The sequence below is a fragment of the Vicugna pacos genome, chromosome 22, assembly GCF_048564905.1.
Source record: "Vicugna pacos chromosome 22, VicPac4, whole genome shotgun sequence".
NCBI classification, from domain to species: domain Eukaryota; kingdom Metazoa; phylum Chordata; class Mammalia; order Artiodactyla; family Camelidae; genus Vicugna; species Vicugna pacos.
This window is the reverse complement of record NC_133008.1, coordinates 15,584,967-15,604,238: the sequence shown is the minus strand read 5'-3', so window position 1 is coordinate 15,604,238 and position 19,272 is coordinate 15,584,967. Positions and strand designations below refer to the sequence as shown.

Below are 19,272 nucleotides of genomic sequence, written 5' to 3'. Positions count from 1 at the left end.
TATAGAAAATTAATTTTTAAATAACAGACAGGCTAAATATAAAATGTCTACAGGCCAACACTCTATGTATTCTGCTCAGTTTCCTGAGAAATTAGCTTTCTCTGGCTAAGATTTGTCAGCTTCTTACCTCATTTTATATAAATGTCTATCATTTATCTGGAGGTGACATTGCTGACAAACCTAACTATGAGGGGCATAGCCAGGAAAGAGGAATTTAGCAGGAAAAGATAACTAGGCAACGAAATTAGACGTCAAAATGTCCAAACACTAAATTTCTTGTACTTCATAAATAGGTAATAAGCCTTTAGGCTCCCACTTAGAGCATGGTTTTTAAAAATTTGTCTAAAATAAAATCATATGCACACACACGTAAAGTCAGCCTGCTTCCCAAAGCATGATGTGAATTAGAGGAGATAGGATTTCATGAATTAGGAACACTGAAAACATTAAAAAGTAAAAACTCACGGTGAAGCAGAAGAGAGGAGAATTATAAAACCCATTCAAAAACAGCAATTTCCCCAGAAAAAACACTTGTGAATCTTCAGTGTTGGTATGTACATTCCTAAACACCCTTAGTAATAGGCACTGAAGGTCTTCCTTTATTGGCGAGTAGTTCAAGTATTGATATTTATAATTAGAAGTTTGAGTTTCAGAGATTTATAGTATCATCTTCACCCTCTGTCTCATGCAAATCTGGAACTACTTCAATGAGGAAAAAAATCATTGTTTTTAATCATTCAGAGAAGAAAAAAATAAAAGAAAGTTAACTATTTCTGATAGAGCCCCTACTGTGTGTTTAGGCAGCATTTGGGGAGTTTTATCACATTATCTGTCTTAATTTTTATAAAAACCCTATGACATACATAATATTATTTTCCATCTTCACTGGTTGAGAAACTGAGTTTGAAGGCCAGGAGGAATTTTACAAGAGCTCTGGCTAGTCAGTGGCTGTGACAGGATTGGCATCCAGCGAGACTCCAGTGGCCATGTTCTTAACCAGCCGGTAATGTGGATCCCAGAATGTTGAGATCACATGTTGGAAATTAAGGGAGGAGATGTTTGACATCTAGAAACGGCATTAATGTTAAGACACTTGAATTGACTACGTACGCAGCCACAAAAAATTCCAGGCCAGCACTGACTGTGTCCGCCAAGCTGGCCCAGGGGTCTTGACATGCCTCTCAAAGATGCTTCTCAACTTCCTGAGTCAAGAACTTCCCGTAGGCTCAGGGAAGCTGAGAATTTGATTTTTCATAAGTGACTGTGGCGACAGCACAACTGTGGTGGTTGTTCACAGCAGACGCACCCTCTTCTTCATTGCCCATGGTCAAACAGAATTGTCCACAGTTACAGGCAGCATTTGATCAGGTATACAAGTTGTCTTAGTTAGGAAGGTTCATGAGACCCAGCAGGACCTCTTGGTATGAGGAGACAGGGAAGGGGTGACTTGGCTTCTGCTGTCTTGGAACAGGTGCCGTCCACATTACTGCACCTCCAGGCTAGTCCTTTGTGGATGACAGCATCCCACTGAAGCATGGTAAATAACCGAAGAAGAGCAGAGGGGTTCAGAGGTACAGATCCGCTCCCCAAGTATTTCCTGACGTATTAAGGAGGCAGTGAGCAGCAGTGCCCTGGAGAAAACCCAGTGTGCTGGCTCTGGGTTGTGTTTGTCATTTTAATTAAAAATTGTCTTTTTCCATTCCGTGCAGGCCCTGGCCCTATGGGCCAGGCTATGTTGCACGGCCAGTGAAATCAGTGAGGGCCTGTCATTTGGAACTTGGAGGCATCTAAGCTTTTTGGTCACATTTGCTAGGCAGAAGGCTAGTGTTTTCTGAGTGATGTTTGGCATGTGCTTGCAGGCCCAGGGTGGCAAGCAACAGACTGTGGGGTTCCCTGGTTGCCAGATCATACGTTGGAGAGGTTTCATTCCGCCGTCTTACCTGTTGCATCCAGGGCTCTCCCCCCGTTTTACTTTCCGTGGTGGGTGGGGGGCATCCCAGCAGTATGGGCGGGCTTAGATTGTTGGTCCTGTGATTGTGCCAGTCAGCCCTCTTTTCAGCAAGATCTCCTGTCGGCAGGTGACTAGGGAAAAAGAAGCGACCAGATGCGTCCAAGACAAGGTCTGCTTAAGAAGGGGAAACTGATGAAGAGTTTGCTGAAGGCTTATGAAAGAAATCAGTGGAAGATGGTCTGCATGTCCAGAATGCCTTGCATTACTAATCTCCAGACACAGCCAGGCAGTTTTATGTTAGTCAAATGTCACTTGGTACAATTACAAAGTGCCAGGAGCAAATATTTATGCCTCCTACACCTTTCTTTTATTTTTATTTATGTAATTTTCATATTTGTTTTTCCCCAGCCCTCCTCTAGCAAAAAGAGAATGTAATTAAAGCCAGATAAAATCATTTGTGCTTTGAACCGCTCCCATGGTAAGATCTCACATTAGAGTGACAGACTTATCATGTCATCTTCGCATATATAGAAAATCAAAGGATGAGTTATTTTGCTATTGCTTTTCTTGCCCCAAATCTATTAAATTAAACAGCAAGAGAATTAATTTACTGTATCGAGTCCTTCTACGTAGGCTGATTGTTTAAGTATACAGTAAGCGTTTGCCGAAGAGACGACGCAGCGCGGAACAGCTTCGCCTTTTTGTGTTTTTATCTGAGTCACTGTGTGAGTCAGAACTGAAGGCAGCATTTCTTATCATCACAGCCTTGTTTTGTTTTTTTTTTCCCTCGTGATGCTTTTAGGTGGGAAAGTGACAAGTGTCCAAAGTCGGGCCTGACTTTCCTGAACGCACCAACCTTCCGCCAGGTCTGAAATCATGGACGTCAAGGACCGGCGCCACCGCTCTCTGACCCGGGGCCGGTGTGGCAAAGAGTGTCGCTACACAAGCTCCTCCCTGGACAGCGAGGACTGCCGCGTGCCCACGCAGAAGTCCTACAGCTCCAGCGAGACGCTGAAGGCCTATGACCACGACAGCCGGATGCACTACGGAAACCGAGTCACGGACCTCGTGCACCGGGAGTCGGATGAGTTCCCAAGACAAGGTAGGTAGAGCTGACCCCGCTGACTTGGTCTGAGCGCTCTCCTGTTTTTGCACCCTTGGTAAGCCGGTGGCTGAGGTTGGTGGAAACTGCGAGCAAAGTGTGCCGGCGTCAACTCCCTGTTCAAGTTTTAGTTTAAGAGAACAAGCTTTTCATCAACTCGTATCGAACTCCTATGGGTATCGTAGAAGGGCCTGTTTTGTCTTGGACACTGAATTCTTTCATGGCTTGGTGGCTGCCTTCGGAGACCCAGTGTGGTAGGTTTTGCAGGCATAACAGACGGCAGACTGTTGGTTCCCTGAGAGGTGTTCCTGAGAGCATCGCGGACCCCCATCCTGAGGGACGCAGGCTTACCTGTGGTTTTTAAACTCTTCTCTTTGACGCACACACACGAACCTCCAAGAGTTCTAATTTCTCCTGCTTCTCCCGTTGGGCTTCTCAATTATATTCTCTTGAAAAAAATGGTATGATGATGAAAATGTATTCCCTCCCTCGCCCCATATAATAATATACAATTTGTCCCCCCCTCCAAAAAATGTGGTGTTAATTCTGACTTGCACATTTTTTAAAAATGTGTCAGAGCACAGGTGAACACATTATTACTCAATTCCACTGATACAATCCTCCCCCCGTCCTACTTTCACCCAAACTTATCCTGGCATATTTTGATTTCTTCGGGGAGGAGAATATTTTCTTCCCAAGCACTTAACAGTTGACATTCTCTTCCTATTCAATATCCATGAGGGATTTTGTTATCACTTGTCATGAGTTGCTGTAAATATGTGGACATGTAGCTAAACCAGGAACAGTGCTGAGAGGTGTGGCTAAGTGGACTCCCTGGCTCTGCATCCTGTGCTCTGTGTGCTGGCTTTGCCACGTGTGTGACTCACATGACAGTGCAGCAGAATGACAAGTGCACGCACAGAAATACAGTGAATGGCACCAGGAAGGGCCCCTCTGCCAGTGCCGAGGGTCAAGGCCCTGCCTGTGGGTTGCAGCACGATGTGTTTATAACCCTGACTCTTTTAGTTCGTGTTCTATGTCCCTGTCAGGAAATGTTGCAGCTGATTTCCTTCCTCGGGAGATCTGTTAGCTTCATCCTTTCAGGCTGCTGTAACAAAATGCCATAAACCAGTGGCTTGTAGACACAGAAATGCATCTTGCCCAGTTCTGGAAGCTGAGAAGGCTAAGATCAAGGCCCTAGCAGATCTGGTGTCTCATGAGAGCTCTCTTCCTGAATCATCTTTTCCTGTGTCCTCATGTAGCTGAAGAAGGCAAGGCAGCTCTCAGGGGTGACTTGCATTTTTTATTTTGTAATTTTTTTTAAATGGAGGTACTGGGGATTGAACCCATGACCTTGTGCATGCACGCACCATACCCTCCACCCCCCACCCCAGGGCCTCTTTTATAAGGACACTAAACCCATTCATGAGGGCTCCACACTTGCAACTTCTTTACCTCCCCAAAGCCCCACCTATAAATTTTATTTGGAGGGTGACAAACATTTAGTCTGTAGTAGCTTGGAATTCCATTCCTGGTTTCTTTGCTTCCCTAAGTTACTTTGATTTTTTTTTCTCCCCCTTATTTCTCAGAAAACACCACATATATATGTACATAAATATCCTATCATCCCGTGGTGGTTCTAAAAAACATGTTCTCAATTGTTCCTAGCTTCACCTAGCTCCAGCTTTTATATTTAATAGAATATTCCACAGAGTCAGCAGAGAGCCAGTTAAAACCGTGTTTCTGTCGCCACTGTAGACTCTTGCAGAATACAGTTTTTACTTAGTCTGCACTCTGATTTTTGGAGTTATCTTCATGTAAATGAAACACATTACAAATAGGGGGAGGGTTGCTTGAAAACTGCTTCTATATCAAAAGTCTTTGATCTGTGAGTAACTTCAACAAGTGTTTTACTTTAAGTTCTCACCCGACCCCAAAAGAGCATGTAGTGGGAACTGGAAAAAAAAATACTGTGAGGAATCACAGCTTAATTAATTATAAAGGAGTGTTTAAATTTCCAGTATGAAAAATGAAGACACCTATCTTTTATTTCCAAGAGCATCAGTAATACAAGACTCAAATAGTCTGAAAAGTGATGCACAGTCAATGTGTGGTTGAAAGCCTTTCATTTTCTGCTGTGTTTTTGATTTCATTTACGGTATTACTGCATACATTTTTGTTTCTCGTGAGTCTGTGCTGAGATGTAGAACCCTACTTCCTAAGTCTCATTAAAGGTGATTCCTGGCTTCTGGACCGTTGTGCACTGAGCTGTAGATCCCAGATTACTGTTGAATTGTGGATTTGTCTGTCTCCTTTCCCCTTATTAATATTTACATAAAACGAAACCAAGTGCTTGGGATTTCATTTTCAAATATACCTTTCTTCTTCCTGTGTAATCTTGTCCCTCCCCATTGATGCTAATGGAAGTCGCTTGGCCACATCGAACGTGTAGCTGTGCAATTAACAATTCACACATGCCGTGTGTTGTTATTGAACTCATATTTGTTTGTGTAATGTGTTTGCATGAATTAAAAACTGTGCAGGCCAAAAGTAGAAATGAAAAGGCACTGGAAGTATTTGCATATGCAAGTGCAATTCCTTCTGAAGACAGCTATGAATTTATGCATGAAAATGTAGTCAGTCTGAGTGGATCTACTTTGATGGGTTCTAAAATTGAACTCTGCAGGAAGTAAATAAGCTCATATTTAAGGAGAAGGAGGAACAGGAGATACTCTCTGGCAAGCCGCCCTTTTAACGTGAAACTCAGCCACTGCCGAGAGGGTTAAAAACAAATTTTACACTCAGTAATAACAATAATTTTTTTTAAAAATGTCATGCATTTCCCATTTTATGTTCTGAGTCATGAAATCAAAGAGCAGGATCATCTCAGTACTTATTAGCCTAGAGGTACACGAGCAAGGATCATAGCAGGATCATCTCCCGCGGTATTCTTACTTAAAAACCCAAGACACCGATCGTAAAACAAACAGGCTTCTCACGCACAAGCCAGTTTGGCAAACACAGTTGGATGGCTCTCCAGATGATCAGAGGGGAAAAGAATTGCCAGGCAGTGAAAGTGATCTGGGGCCAGGGTCAGACCTTGTCCGTTTCCCCAGCTGGCCGGCAGCAAGCAGCAAATGCGAGGGCCGGCAGGTGCCGGCAGGTGTTCCCCTGAGAGGCCTATGGGAGCTCCTGTCAAATTAAAACTTTTTTGCTTGCTTTCAACACACAGTCCTCCTCTGTCTCCTTCTACTGTGAGTCTCTTCTCCCAAGAAGAGACCATGCAAATTACCTGTCTGGCCTCTTACCATGCTAAATCCTCCTGGTGTGAAGGGAGAAAATTGCTGACCCGAGGTCTGTGGCCATAGGAGTAATTAGTAATTAGTAAATGACTAATCCTGCACTGAATAGCATCCTGGTGGCCTGAGAGCTAATGCACCTGACAGAAGTGACCAGTGGTCTGATCCCTGGCCAGACCCAGTCCCAGTCTCATCTGTGCAGTCGATGCTCCTTTGAATAATGCAGGTCAGCCGAGTTCCCAGGCAGGTTGTATCAGCTTGTTCTCTCGGACCCGGAAGTTGGGGTGTAGCGCAGTGTGATATACAAGACATTCCCCCGTGGCTTCGGAGCTGAAAGATAGATTTGAACTCTGCTTTTGCATATGGATGTGCCTGTGACTCTGGTCTCATTCTGTGTTTTGCCAGAAGTGTTACATAGTCTTCAGGTGTATTAGAAACAGCAAAGATAGTAATAAAAGAATCATGCCTAACATTTATTGAGACTCCCTACCCATCAGGTGCCACTCTAAGCATTTTACTTGTAGTAACTCAGTTAACATTCACAGCAACATTGTAAAGTGGGTACTAATATTAGTCTCTTTTTTATGGATTTGGAAACTGAGGCCTGAGGAGATTACATAAATCATCCAGGGTCACAGGTGTAAGGAAGAAGTGGAGACAGGTTTCAAGGCCAGGGAGATGGATTCAAGAGCTCTGTTTTAAATCACTATGCTTGCTCACTTCTCAAATAAATAAGGAAACCAACAAGAACCAGACATTAAGCGTCAGCGGCTGTGAAGTTCAATAGATAAACCTTTTAAGTATGAACACCTTGAAACCCTTCTTGGCATAGGACTGATTGAATGTACCATGACCACTTCCACCAGCGCCGCTGGTCTATACTCCTGTCCTCACCTGTTCCCCTTCGAGTCCACAACTGTCCCAAACTCCCAGAAGCCTTCCTTCCTCCAATGCTTCTCCACCACCCAGCACTGCAGGAAGAAGCTCCTAGGGTCAGCGTGTGTGCCAGGCTGTCTGCACTGATTCTCTGTCCTCCCCTATAATCATGACCTTTTTATGCAATCTCTCAACCTGGAACCCTGACCAAGAATGGGGTGACTCTCTAAATGATGTTGCTCAGCTAAGCAGAATGGACTGGTTTCTGGGTCAGCCAAGGCCCAGTGGGTCAGACAGTTCAGCCAGGCTGCTCACACCTCAAAAAGCCTTCTTTCCAGTTATTGGTACAAGTCTCTTGAAAAGGGGCCAAGATTGTATCCTTTCTCTGTCCCTCAGGCTGTCTCTTTGGGCCAAGGTTGAGGAAAGAATTGGGGGAGGTTTGGATTTTTGAAAGCATGCTCGTATCACTTCACCCCATCAGACCTAGCACAGGAATAACTCACACTAACCCGCCGATGCACTTAAAAATACCTAAACACGCACATGTATGCATTTGGGGCTAGGTTTGATTTTGGTGTTTCATAGACTAATTTTCACTTCTGTGATCTTTAAGATATTTTGGACGATACTTTGTTGGCTCTGTGTAATTCAGCCTAGCATAAACGTAACCTGTGCTAATGAGCTGAAAACTCACGGACTTCCAGTAAACTGAACTATTCCCTGTATTGATTCAGTTAATGTATATAATAATTGTGAAAGGACTTTGGAAACCTATGAGCATTTCTCTCTCTCTCTCTTTTTTTTTTAAACTATTGTCTTAAAATACTTATTTTCCCACCGTACCCAAAGCAAGAGTTAGTTCTATTTTGAAAGCCCCAGCCTTCTAATTTAACCTGCAAAGAAAAGCTTGTACGGGGAAAGTTCAAGAGTTTGGTTCGTCAGTATTTGGGAGGCTGAAAAACACCTTGAGAAGATTGCTTTCAATTTTATTCTTCTGCCTCTTGGCAGGACTCCTTTTCCTCCCTCAGCTGAGAGTAATGTTTTGCTGCTTAGTCTTTGTGCTGTTGCTTTAAAAAAAAATTGGAAAATAAACCTACAGCCTTTAATATAAGATGATCCGTTATCTTGTTGCTGGCTAACTGGAATCCTTGTTGCTTCTTCCGAAAGGCATATGGGGGAGCAGTTAATAATGCAGACCCACAGTTCAACTGCAGCTGTACTGTAGTATTGATGGGTTTGGTCAGCGTGACCGCGATCAGAATCTAGAACGTAGACTCTGTCTTACTTTTTCCTCCTGTAAATATTCCCGCCAGTATACTTACTGGGATCCTTTCTTACGACTATGCATATGTCATGCTGTGGGTGTTGTCTTTGTTTTAATAAGTGCTGAATAAATGCTGGCAGTCATAATTATCGTCATTTTAATCCTGTTGCCAGCAAAAGTGGAGACCAGCAGCTCTGCAGTCCGCATCGTATCGTGTGCCACAGAAATCTGCCCACGGCGCTTGGACTCGTTTCCCGTGACTTGCAAAAATTCTGACATCTTCATGCCCAGAATGTCGCTTCCAGTTGTTGATAGCGTGTGTTCGACTCCCTACGTACCATACCTTTTGTTTCCAGAGATGAATATAACTCACACGTTACTTCCGTATTTTTAGAAAGAAATGAAAGATACCATCTAACAACTGTCAGCTGATGCCAACACACTGTAAGAGAGTTGCCAGGCAGACGACTCTGCAAGTTAGAAAAAAAAAAAGATTGGAAAAATGCTCTAAGGTAGTGCCACTGGATACAAGTTTTTAAAAGTTGTGCATTTTGTGGCATATAAGTGACCTGTAAATCTTAGGAGTGGGTTTAATTAGGAGGAGACTTTATGCATATACACTCTGGGTGAAAATGAATCCATCGTATCGCTCTCCATGTAATAATTTAGAGTCATTATCACTTAGAGAGCGAGGCTTACCAAGATTTTCACTGTTGGTATTCACTGCCCTTCTAGGATTGCAGTCTTCATGTTACCCAATTGTTACTCTGTAAGTAATTATCTGTTGTCAGTTCCGCGTTCAACTTTGGATCTAACTGTCGTTGAATTGTCTTCCTTTCCCTGTTCTTTTTCCGTGGTAATTCTCCACTTCACCTGAGACCTCCCCTCTTTGTTTTCCGTCTGTGGCGCCTCTATGAGAACAGTCTTGTTTGTATAATTTCAGTGCACACTGTTTCTCTTTCTCAAGACTCTTTGAATTACAAGTGAAAGTAAGATAATATCCCAACTGAAATTAGCTCATGCAAAAATCTGATGCTTTGTCTTATTGGAGAATCAAGCAATACATCTGGCCTCACACTTATCATGTCTTATTTCTCATTCTCCTTACTTGGCTTTACTCGAGAGAGAGATCTGTTTGAAGAGGTCTGTTGATAATCCCACTTTTTCAGTCTCTTCCCTTGGAAAGTCTTTTTTTGTGGGTAGGGGAGCAATTATCAGCACTATGTTCCTAAGGAAGATTCAGATGGAATTCAGACACGAGCCGATGCCTCTGTCACTCTGACCGCAGTTGGCCATGCTTGGACAGAAACAACCTGGTACCTGGGAGAGGTATCTTATGGTGAGTATTTCCTAAACATGATGGAATGAATACCATATAGAAAATAAACGTTCTGATTTAAGGAGGAGGTAAGGAGTATTGATTGGTCTGATAGTACATACCCCTCATACTAGTGATGCTTGAGTCTAACACACATATGGTCTTTCCAAGTTCCATCTCTGCTTTCCCAGCTGCCCTTGCATAGTGTTTCTTAGATAATCAGGAAACAGACTTCATTGTCTTTTCCTCAAAATCTGTTTTCATTTTTTATTCCCCAGTTCTGGGGAATTGCGTCACAACTCTTGCCTTTAGGTAGAGTCTTCCAAGACTGTCTCTTTTTCTTGCATCCTGACCATCAACCTTCTTAATTTATTTTATTTCCAAGTTTCTCGTCCCATGGGAAGCTTCCAGCATTTCAACGTTGTCCAACTGCTTCGCCATTTAAATTGCCTTTTCCTCCTAGTCTTTCCCCTGGCTTTTCTTTTTCTTTTTCCCTCTTTCTTTCTTTCTTTCTTTTTTTTTTTTTGTATCAGGGATAGTCTTGAGTTTCTAAAACACTGCATTATTTTTGCCTCTTACTCACATCAATTCAGAAATATTTGGGAGTGCCCACGAAGCAACTGTGTTAAGTTATGGGACTCTAAGGCAAACGTGGTCACTAAGCTCACAAAACTTGGTAGTCCTAAAGGGGAAAAGTATAATAGACATGTAACTAGGTTTAGTCTGATAAATGCTGCGAAAGGGAAATTCTTGGATGGCTTTGGAGAGGTGTCCAACCCTGAAGTGTGCATCAGGAATATCAGAAATTGTGACACCCTTTCATACTCTTGAAGGGTGAAGAGGAGTCGGGTGACCAAAGAGGCAAGAAAGAGTGTTCAGGCCAAAGACAGAACATATGCAAAGGCCCAGAGGTGGCAACATTGGGTTGTTCCACAGATCTAAAACAAGCTCAGGTTAGCTGGATGTGGAGTGGGCACAGATGAGCTGGAGCGGGAGGGAAAAACTGGCTCCTGAAGGCCTTCCAGAGAAACGATGGATTGCTTCAGTGTGTGAAGTATGTTATGGGGAGACAAGATGGTCAGCGCGGCGGGGTAGGAGGCTGGATTTCACTTAGGCAGGGGAGCCTTGTAGCCTGAAGTGGGACAGTGGAGATGACTGAAGAAATGCTGTTGAGAAACAAAGACTGTTGACTTTTTAGGACCCTATAAACAAAGCAGGCATGGTTCTCCGTCTCTCTGACGTTGCCTCCTTTCTTCCCCTGCGAAGAGAATACTGCTTTTCCAATGCCCAGATTACTTAAAGAGCCAGGGAAAGTCAATGTGTGTAAATAAGCCCTTAAACGGAAGTGCATAGATTGTTAGTTCAAGTCCCCCTGGAATGGCCACACGAGTCCGAATATCAAACTGCCGTGTAATGTATATTTGGGTGTTTTTCTCACCGTTGTTATGCCAGCCTGTGCAAAGAGTAGCGCCAGCAACAGAGCATCTTACAGGATCCGGGGCAAAGAAAATATAGGAGAAGGGTTACATTTCATCTGTTGCTCCTCTGTGTGACCGCAGTACATTGTTCATCTTCTATTGTTGGCTAAATAAATCAGGACTCATAACAGATGTGAGAGCTGTGTGTGTGTGTGTGTGTGTGTGTGTACCCGTGAGCACACATGCATGAGTGTGTATCTTATTCCTGTGGTTGGTAATTTGACCAGCAAAGCAGAGGACGTTTAGAATATGGTATCAGTCCTTTCTGGCAACCGACAAGCAAGGGCAGGGAGAAAAGAAGCAGCAAGTGATGCAGGAAAACAAATGTGGGGCGTGAGGAGGGCCACGTCCCAGGCTTCGGTTGAGCCCCTGGGATGTGCCCCACCAAGTGTGAGTCCTTGGCTTTGCGTGGGAAAGAATTCAAAAGTGAGCCACAGTTGAGTAAATGTAGATTTATTCAGAGAGGCACACTGAAAGGCAAGAGAAAGGCCATGAGGTATGGCGTTTGGGTACTCAGATTAAAAGTAGGTACACACTCCATAAACAGAGTGAGGGCCGTCTCTGAAGAGGGAGAGACAGGGCGGTGGCCGTGAGGCACTGTGTTGCCAGTTTTTATGGGCTCAGTGGCTTCAAATGCTAATAAGTGGAAGGACCAGTCTAAGAAGCCTGGGGCAGGGGCTGGGATTCCCAGGAAGTTGGCCATTTCCCACTCTTTGACCTTTTGTGCCTAGCCCTGGGACTGCCATGGTGCCTGTGGGCATGTTGTTTACCATGCTAACATATTACAATGAGCGTATAATGAAGCTCTAGGTCTACTAGAAGCTAAATCTCCCATCATCTTGAGCCTCAAGGCTATTGGGGGTTGAATCTTTCACCATTTTAATGTTAATTGCTGTAGCATTCCTTGAATGGCTGTGCCCTGCCCGCTTCCTGTCTCACAAGGACACTGCTGGAGTTTCTGCTGATGACAACTGACTAAATGTTAGTGCTCATCACCAGGGCTTGAAGCAGAGGACAGGCTGGTTGCTGGGTTGAGCAAGTGTGTGCAACTGCAGACTGTTTGAGTCTGAGGAGCCCTGAGGCCATGCACGTGTAGGACTTCTAGCAGGCAGCTGAGTGTGCAGCTCTGAAGCTCTGTGGAGACGCTTGGGCCGGATAGAGACTTAGGAGATGACAGCTAATAATTTCGTGGGACTTGGTGTGATCAGCCAGGAAAAATGTACAAGCAGCCGAAATAAGGGGCTCACACGGGAACACAGGTACTCCACGGACAGGACAGGGAAGAAGCTCCTGCGAAGGAAAAAAACGGACTTTCCTTTAGATGCTCTGCCCAGTCCTTCTGAACTGAGCCTCCATTCCAGGTGTAAAGAAGTGAAACCACACTAGTTTTATTTCCCAGTCCACCACTCAGAGAGGTGGCTTCTTTTTTGTCCCCTGAATATCTGAAGTCATGAAGTCCGTGCACACGGGCCATGCTCGGTGCCCGGACACATTCTGTTCGGTCTGCAGATTGTGTTAGACATTTGAATAGCGTGCCTGCAGCCAGTCGACTCACATTCATGTTTGCCACCAGCCCCGTCACTGCCTTTTGTCTTAGCACCAGTCCTCCTCTTCAGTGGATTATTTTACATGCCAGGGCCCTGTTGCCACTGCAGAAACAGCAGGAACCTTCCGCTGCCCCTTCCTTCCTTGTAGAACCTCTCAGCCCCTGAGGCTCAGCTAACCTCCGGACCGCCTCCGGGGAGAAGGCTGCCCTCTGAATTCCGGTGGCCCTCCGTGGGTCTGGGTAGTGTGGTTCCTCGTGATGAGTGACTCCGTATCCCCAGCCTGTGGACTGCATGACTCCTGTGAATAGGGAGGGAAATGAAGTGCTTTGCAGTCTTCTGCTCTGATTCATAGATGCAACGACCAGAGAATTTGTTTATTTCTAGTGGCTCGTTTCCTGTTCTCATGAGAAGGATCGAAAGCACGACTTCAGAAAAGGACTCCACTTAGAAATGTGGGCCGTGGATCTGTCCAGCATGTCAGTAGCAAATCTCACATGGTGAGATGTCAGCCTGTGAGGGTTTTCTGCACACACCTTGGGACGCACAGGTGGAATTTCACTACCATTTGCCTTTTCTGAGTATTGGCGATCCCGTAATACTCTGGGCTTTTCTAGGCTGGTGTCCCATACCACAGTCCTGTCTCTGGAGGGACATACTACATCATATGAGTAGGAAGCCTTTGGTACAATGTGATTGGTGACAGGATGCAGTTCTGACCGGCAGCTTTCAAAATACAGTACTATGAGAGATGGAGGAATCGCCTAGGTCTGTCTCACCAAGGCTTCCAGTCCAGGTCCAGCAGGGCTGCCCTCCCACCCATTGAGGAACCATCGTGCTGGTATTGTCAAAGGCGAACATTACATTTTCAGTGGCATGTTTTAGGTTTATCATTTAATTTTCATCCCTGACAATTCCAGAAGCATCCTTGGGGACATATGAAGAGGAGGGGCCTGGTGTCTACCCAACACAAATTCAGTTTCATTACTTGAGCACCTTAATTGGCGGATCTCACAAGCCTTCTCTTCCCACTGCAGCCAGACTCCATCGTACCACTGAGTCACTCAATATTCCTCCCACGCCGACGGCTTCCCTTTCCACTCAACCTCAAGTCAGATCGACTTCGGTAATAAATCTCTGCTGGAAGCCATCTGAGCAAACACGGAGTGTGCGCAGAGATATTAAAAATAAGTGCAACATGGACTTATTTAATCATGTCCAACAGCCTTTTATAATATTTGGAATATTTTTACCAAAGTTACTATGAGAATTAGGTTTAATACATTTTCTCCAAGATAGAAAGATCTTTTTTGGGAATTAAAAAAAAACAAAAAAAACCACAGAGTAAAATCAAATGGGCTCTGTTGTATTCTCAGCTAAACCTCTTATTCTTCAACCTCTTCCAGGTCTTTTTCTTTGGCCAGAACCACAAAATGTGAAGCTTGTCTTTGTTCACCCTGATTTATGAATAGTAGGCACTGGGCAGTTGCTTTCCCAGTGGGATGCATTTTATTTTAAAAATAGTTCAAAACGCTTCCTTTTAAATTCCCCCATGTCCGTTGCTACCTTGACTGTATCACGGGTGCCTCTCAGTTCATCCTTGTTCCGTTCAGGTCCGCTCTACACGTGGGGAATTCAGGCACTCAATTTATTTGCAGTCCTTTGAACCAAATGTTGAATTTATTTCGAGAGTAATTCCAGTGGATTAAATTTGTTTCTGTGGATCTGTCTGCTGCAGCTGGAACATTGATAGAAGAGAGGAATATTACATTAATGTTCTCAAAAAAAAAAAAAAAGATCCTGTCAACTGTGAGATAAATATCCACAGCCCAGACAGGTCCCTCTCAAAATGACTGCAAATTCAGGTGACACCATCAACTTTAAAAAGGTCCCTACCTCGGGTTCAAATGTTCCTTAGTTCCCAGTGACAATTCAGTTAATGCTCACACTCTGACCCCCATTTGTATTTGTGGCAAAAGCCCAGCCTGGAGGTGACCCAGTTAACACTTTCTGCTTCGCAAACCCAGAGACAGAACAGCAGGGAGGCTACAGCAAAGCGCTGAGTTGTCCTAGCCAAGCAGTGACAGGACCACAAGGGAGACAACCACCTCATGCCATTTCCATCGCTGGACCAGTGGTGACTCGTTAAACTCTTCTGGGGAGTTTTGAAACAAACCCTGCGCCTAAGCCAATTAAAGCAGAATCTCTGGTGGCGGGGAGGGGTGCAGAGTCAGACCTAGGCACGAGGATTTTTAAAACTGTACTTTTATATAAATGAAACATCTCACAGGGTTGAGTGTAACAGGACATGCTCTGCAGAAAATAATAATTCCTTTGGTAACTGATAACATTTCAAGCTTACAGGGTCTTATGCTTAGCATCGTGACTTGAAGTCTCCCTTTTCACTCAGAAGCCCATAACTCTAGTTTGTTTTTGTTTTTGTTTTTGTTTTAAGTTGAAGTGTAGTCAGTTTACAGTGTTGTGTCAGTTTCTGGTGTACAGCGTGATGGTTCAGTCATACATATACATACATAGATTCATTTTCATATTTTTTCATCATAGGCTACTACAAGATACTGATATAATTCTAGTTTTATTAGAGCCTCTGAATTCTTAGAGGGTTTTGGTTAATAAATGCCATGTAGCTGGGAGTGTATTACAACACTGGTTACCAAACCAAACCAGGAATGACTGACCATTTGGCTCTGTATTAGTTATCATAGGTCTACGGTGCCAGTGTCCACTTTGTTCTAGGTCAAAAGAAGCAAGTGGACTGATTCTTCCAACACTCCTGCATCTCACCTTAAATCCTCACTTTTAATGTTTAAGAGAATGTAATTTGAGCACCTTGCTTGGACTGTAGCACGCACACAACTAATTATGTCAACAGATCCCCCATCTTCAACGTCAAAGCAGTTGTGTTGAGTTGAAACCTACCCTCAGAAGAAAGGCAGTCTGGTTACGTGTGTGTTGAAAGGGGAAGCCAGTGAGGAAAGATAGTGTTACTAGTCAGTTCCTACCTGCTTTTCAATGTGAATATTGATTAAGCCTGAGAATAGCTCAAGCGAGGGCAAAAGCCCCAGCACTCCCAGGGAAGGTAAGATTGAGGGATGACGCAGGCTGGGTTTTTACCCATGTGTCCTGGTGGACACTGTCCTGATCTGGATTATATATGTCCACGCTGTGCCTCTCAGCTCTGGCGATTTGGTAGCTTTGGGAATTCAGGTCTAGTGTTGCTAAATTTTCCAACTTTTCAAAAAAAAAAATGAGAAATCTGGATTTTATTTTTATAAAAATTCTCAAATTTTAAACGTTGCTGTAATGGCCCTTGTGGTGCAGTTTAAGTAGGCTTTGCTCACCTGCCGGCTTCATTTCCTGCCCTGGAACTCTCTGATGATAAAGCACTGAACGCCCTTAAGGATGAGGACAGTGCAATGTAATGAAGTCCGCAGTGAGCATCTGTGGGGCTCACTTGACTGATAAGTTCAGAAGCCAGTGAATAGGAGGCTCACGATAAATGCCCTCCCTTTCATCCAAGAAGCCCAGCCTTGGAAGTTTCCAGCTCCATCATCACTCAACACCCACAGCAGTGGCCAGCTCTGTAATGCATTCCTGTATCGGCGCTTCCTCTGGTCTTGTTTCTCACCCTGTCCTTGGCTCCTGTTCATTTGAATTGCTTCCCAAATAATGTGCTTGTTCACAAGAATTTTTCTCCACCCCTGCTTTCGGAGCAAAGTGGGTTAAGGCTTTTGGCAGCTAAATTATTTGAAGAATTACTGTATATAGACCAAAAGAGGACTATCTGTAGGGAAGAGGGAGCTGCCTCTTAGTTGGGAAATGGTTGATTTAAAAAAAAAAAAAAGATGCTAAGCTTGTGTTAAAGATGTGACTTGGTACTTAGTAAATTTTAGGAGGTTTGTGATTTGTTTTTTATTTTGTTTTATATAAGAAACAAGGTGATTGTTTTCTGCTTATTTGGTTGGTTGGTTTTTCAAAAAAAATTTAATAACCTTTTAATTTTAGAATAGTTTTACCTTCACATAAAAGTTGTAAAAATATAGAGTCCTCTGGTTGGTTCTTCTTTGTTGTAGTTTGTAGTCCAGGTGAGATTTTTGACTACACGCCTAGCAAACCTGACATTGCTTTTTCCTCTTAGAAGCCATTATATCAGATCTCAGTAAATACAGACTAGCAAGCGGTAAACTTACCCTATAAGTTCCTTGAGGATGAATACAACGCTTTATTCATTTTTCCGTTCCCTTTAGTATCTGCCACAGTGCCACGCACAGGGTCATCTGAGAAATATTTGTTGAACGAGGTATTCCCATCACACAGAGGGATCTGGAGGGATCACTTCCGGTCCCCCAGCTCTGCTCCCGCCCCCAACTCCACTTTCTGCCTCCCCACAGGGCAAGCTTTTCCCCCGTGTGGTTTTAGTCTGGCCACAGTAGACTGGGAAAGAACATCAGAAGGCATTTTTTTTTTTTATTTAGGGCTGGCTTTGCCAGACCCCCCACTTTCATAGGCATGATTACATGATCTTGTTGCCAAGCCAAGCCAGAGCTGCCTCTTGGCCGCCCCTGGTTCCACGAGGGCTTTCTAGGACATGCCTGGGCACCACACGTCATGGTGTATTTTTAGCCAAACACTGAGTAAAATCCAACATGCATTGTGTTTCTTTTCTAGATCCTCTAAGCACATGCCCTGCTTACTTATTGGATGGCTAACAAAAACCATTAACAATAACACATGCGGTAATTTCAGCTGCGGATCTTGGAACACCTTTACATGTTCCTTTTATTAACCCTTTTCAGGAAACTCAAATGGCTTGATTGCAATATCATAAAAGATAGAATTGGGGCACAAATGAACTTATTTCCAAAACAGAAACAGACTTACAGACATAGGGAACAAATATGGTTGCCAAGGGAGAAGGGGGAGGCGGAGGGATAAATTGCGAGTTTGGGATTAAGCAGATACAAACTACTATATATAAAATAGATAAACAACAGGGTCCTACTGTACAGCACAGGGAACTCTGTTCAATACCTTGTAATAGCCAGTAATGAAAAAGAATATATATGTATAACTGAATCACTATGCTGTACACCAGAAATTAATGCAACATTGTAAACTAACTATGCTTCAGTTTAAAAAAAAAGATAGAATTAGTATCTTTGTGAACAGCTTGCTTTTGTTCAACCTTGGTTTGCATCTCAGAAGAATGGTTAGTCATAGGATGTTAAATTATGTAGTAGCTTATTACTGTAAGCTACTTACTTTCAGTCTTTTAACAGAATTAGAAGGATTCAGCTTTCTAAGGCAGAGGTTCAGCACATTTTATAAAGGGACTGCGTCAAGGATGAAACAAACAGAAGGTATCTTCTTTCATAGTGTTTTGTTGGGTCTTGTTTTTTTTTTTCAATGACAGTATTTTTGGTTGAGTATAAAGTGCGAAGAGGTCTTCCACACACCATCAATTCAGTATCTCCCTCATTTGACACATAGAAAAACTGAGATACAGACATCAGAGGTAAGTAAGGCTCAGTGGACAGTGGGAATTAATTGGAGGATTTCCAACCGAAGAGCAGTATAATATCATTTACGTGATAGGGCAGTCCCTAAGTGTTCTCTGTGGGAAATAGTTCCTAAGGTGGGGAGAGTCATCCAGGATCCCTTAAAGGAAATGGTGTCTGGAGCCCTAGACGGGGTCCAGGTGTGTGATGGACGTTTGGAGTCTCTGAGTTCATTCATCCTTGAAGGTAGTAAGCCCACTCCTTGTCCTGGATTTGCTAAGTTTCCAACATGAGCGTTGGATGTTCTGTGGAGCACAGTGAAAACCTATGTCAGTCTGATCATGGCCCCGATCCATCAGTCTTGCTTTCTGAATCAAAGCAGCGGGTCCAACCCTCCTGTTCTTTATCTCCAACCAGGTGCCCCCCGCCACCACTAGTCTCCACTCCGCTGCCCTCCACACAACCTGAGCATTGGCTTCCTGCTCGTCAGTCACCCTTAGTGGACAAGGATTCCTTGGCTTTTCAGAGCTGATTTAATTTAGGTGTATCACAGCTTTTTTTCCATAAGAGGGAATATGTGTTTCAAAGACCAGAATATCCTCTGTTATATAAAAACATACCCATCGCGGGTTGTACAGAATGTCACAGCTTCTCGTTCACAAGTAGCTTTCACGGAGAGATGCAGGAATGCCAGCGAAGCCAAGCGTTAAATGAAACAAAGCCATGGATAAGAGCGCACCTTGAAAATAAGCCAATTGCATGCCTTGTTTAGCCCAGGCCAATTACTCTGAAATCTCTATCATTCTGGAGTTTTCTTTCTGTGGCCATCATCCATTTCCCCATTTCTGTATCACCATAGTACTCTCCTCTTGTCTAAGACAGAGACAAAAATGTTGTCACGATAATGTTGGTAGCTTAAATGTA

General features: G+C 43.7%; 1 protein-coding gene across 3 annotated transcripts in view; it reads left to right on the top strand.

Moving 5' to 3' along the window:
- LOC140688427 (teneurin-2-like) overlaps window positions 1–19,272 on the top strand; it is a 595,904-nt gene that overhangs the window by 346,374 nt on the left and 230,258 nt on the right. For all 3 annotated transcript variants that reach the window (XM_072947267.1, XM_072947266.1, XM_072947268.1), the window contains one exon: window positions 2,754–3,053. In XM_072947267.1, coding sequence (XP_072803368.1) covers window positions 2,828–3,053 — 226 coding nt within the window. In that variant the 5' untranslated portion in view covers window positions 2,754–2,827. The remainder of the gene's footprint in view (window positions 1–2,753; window positions 3,054–19,272) is intronic.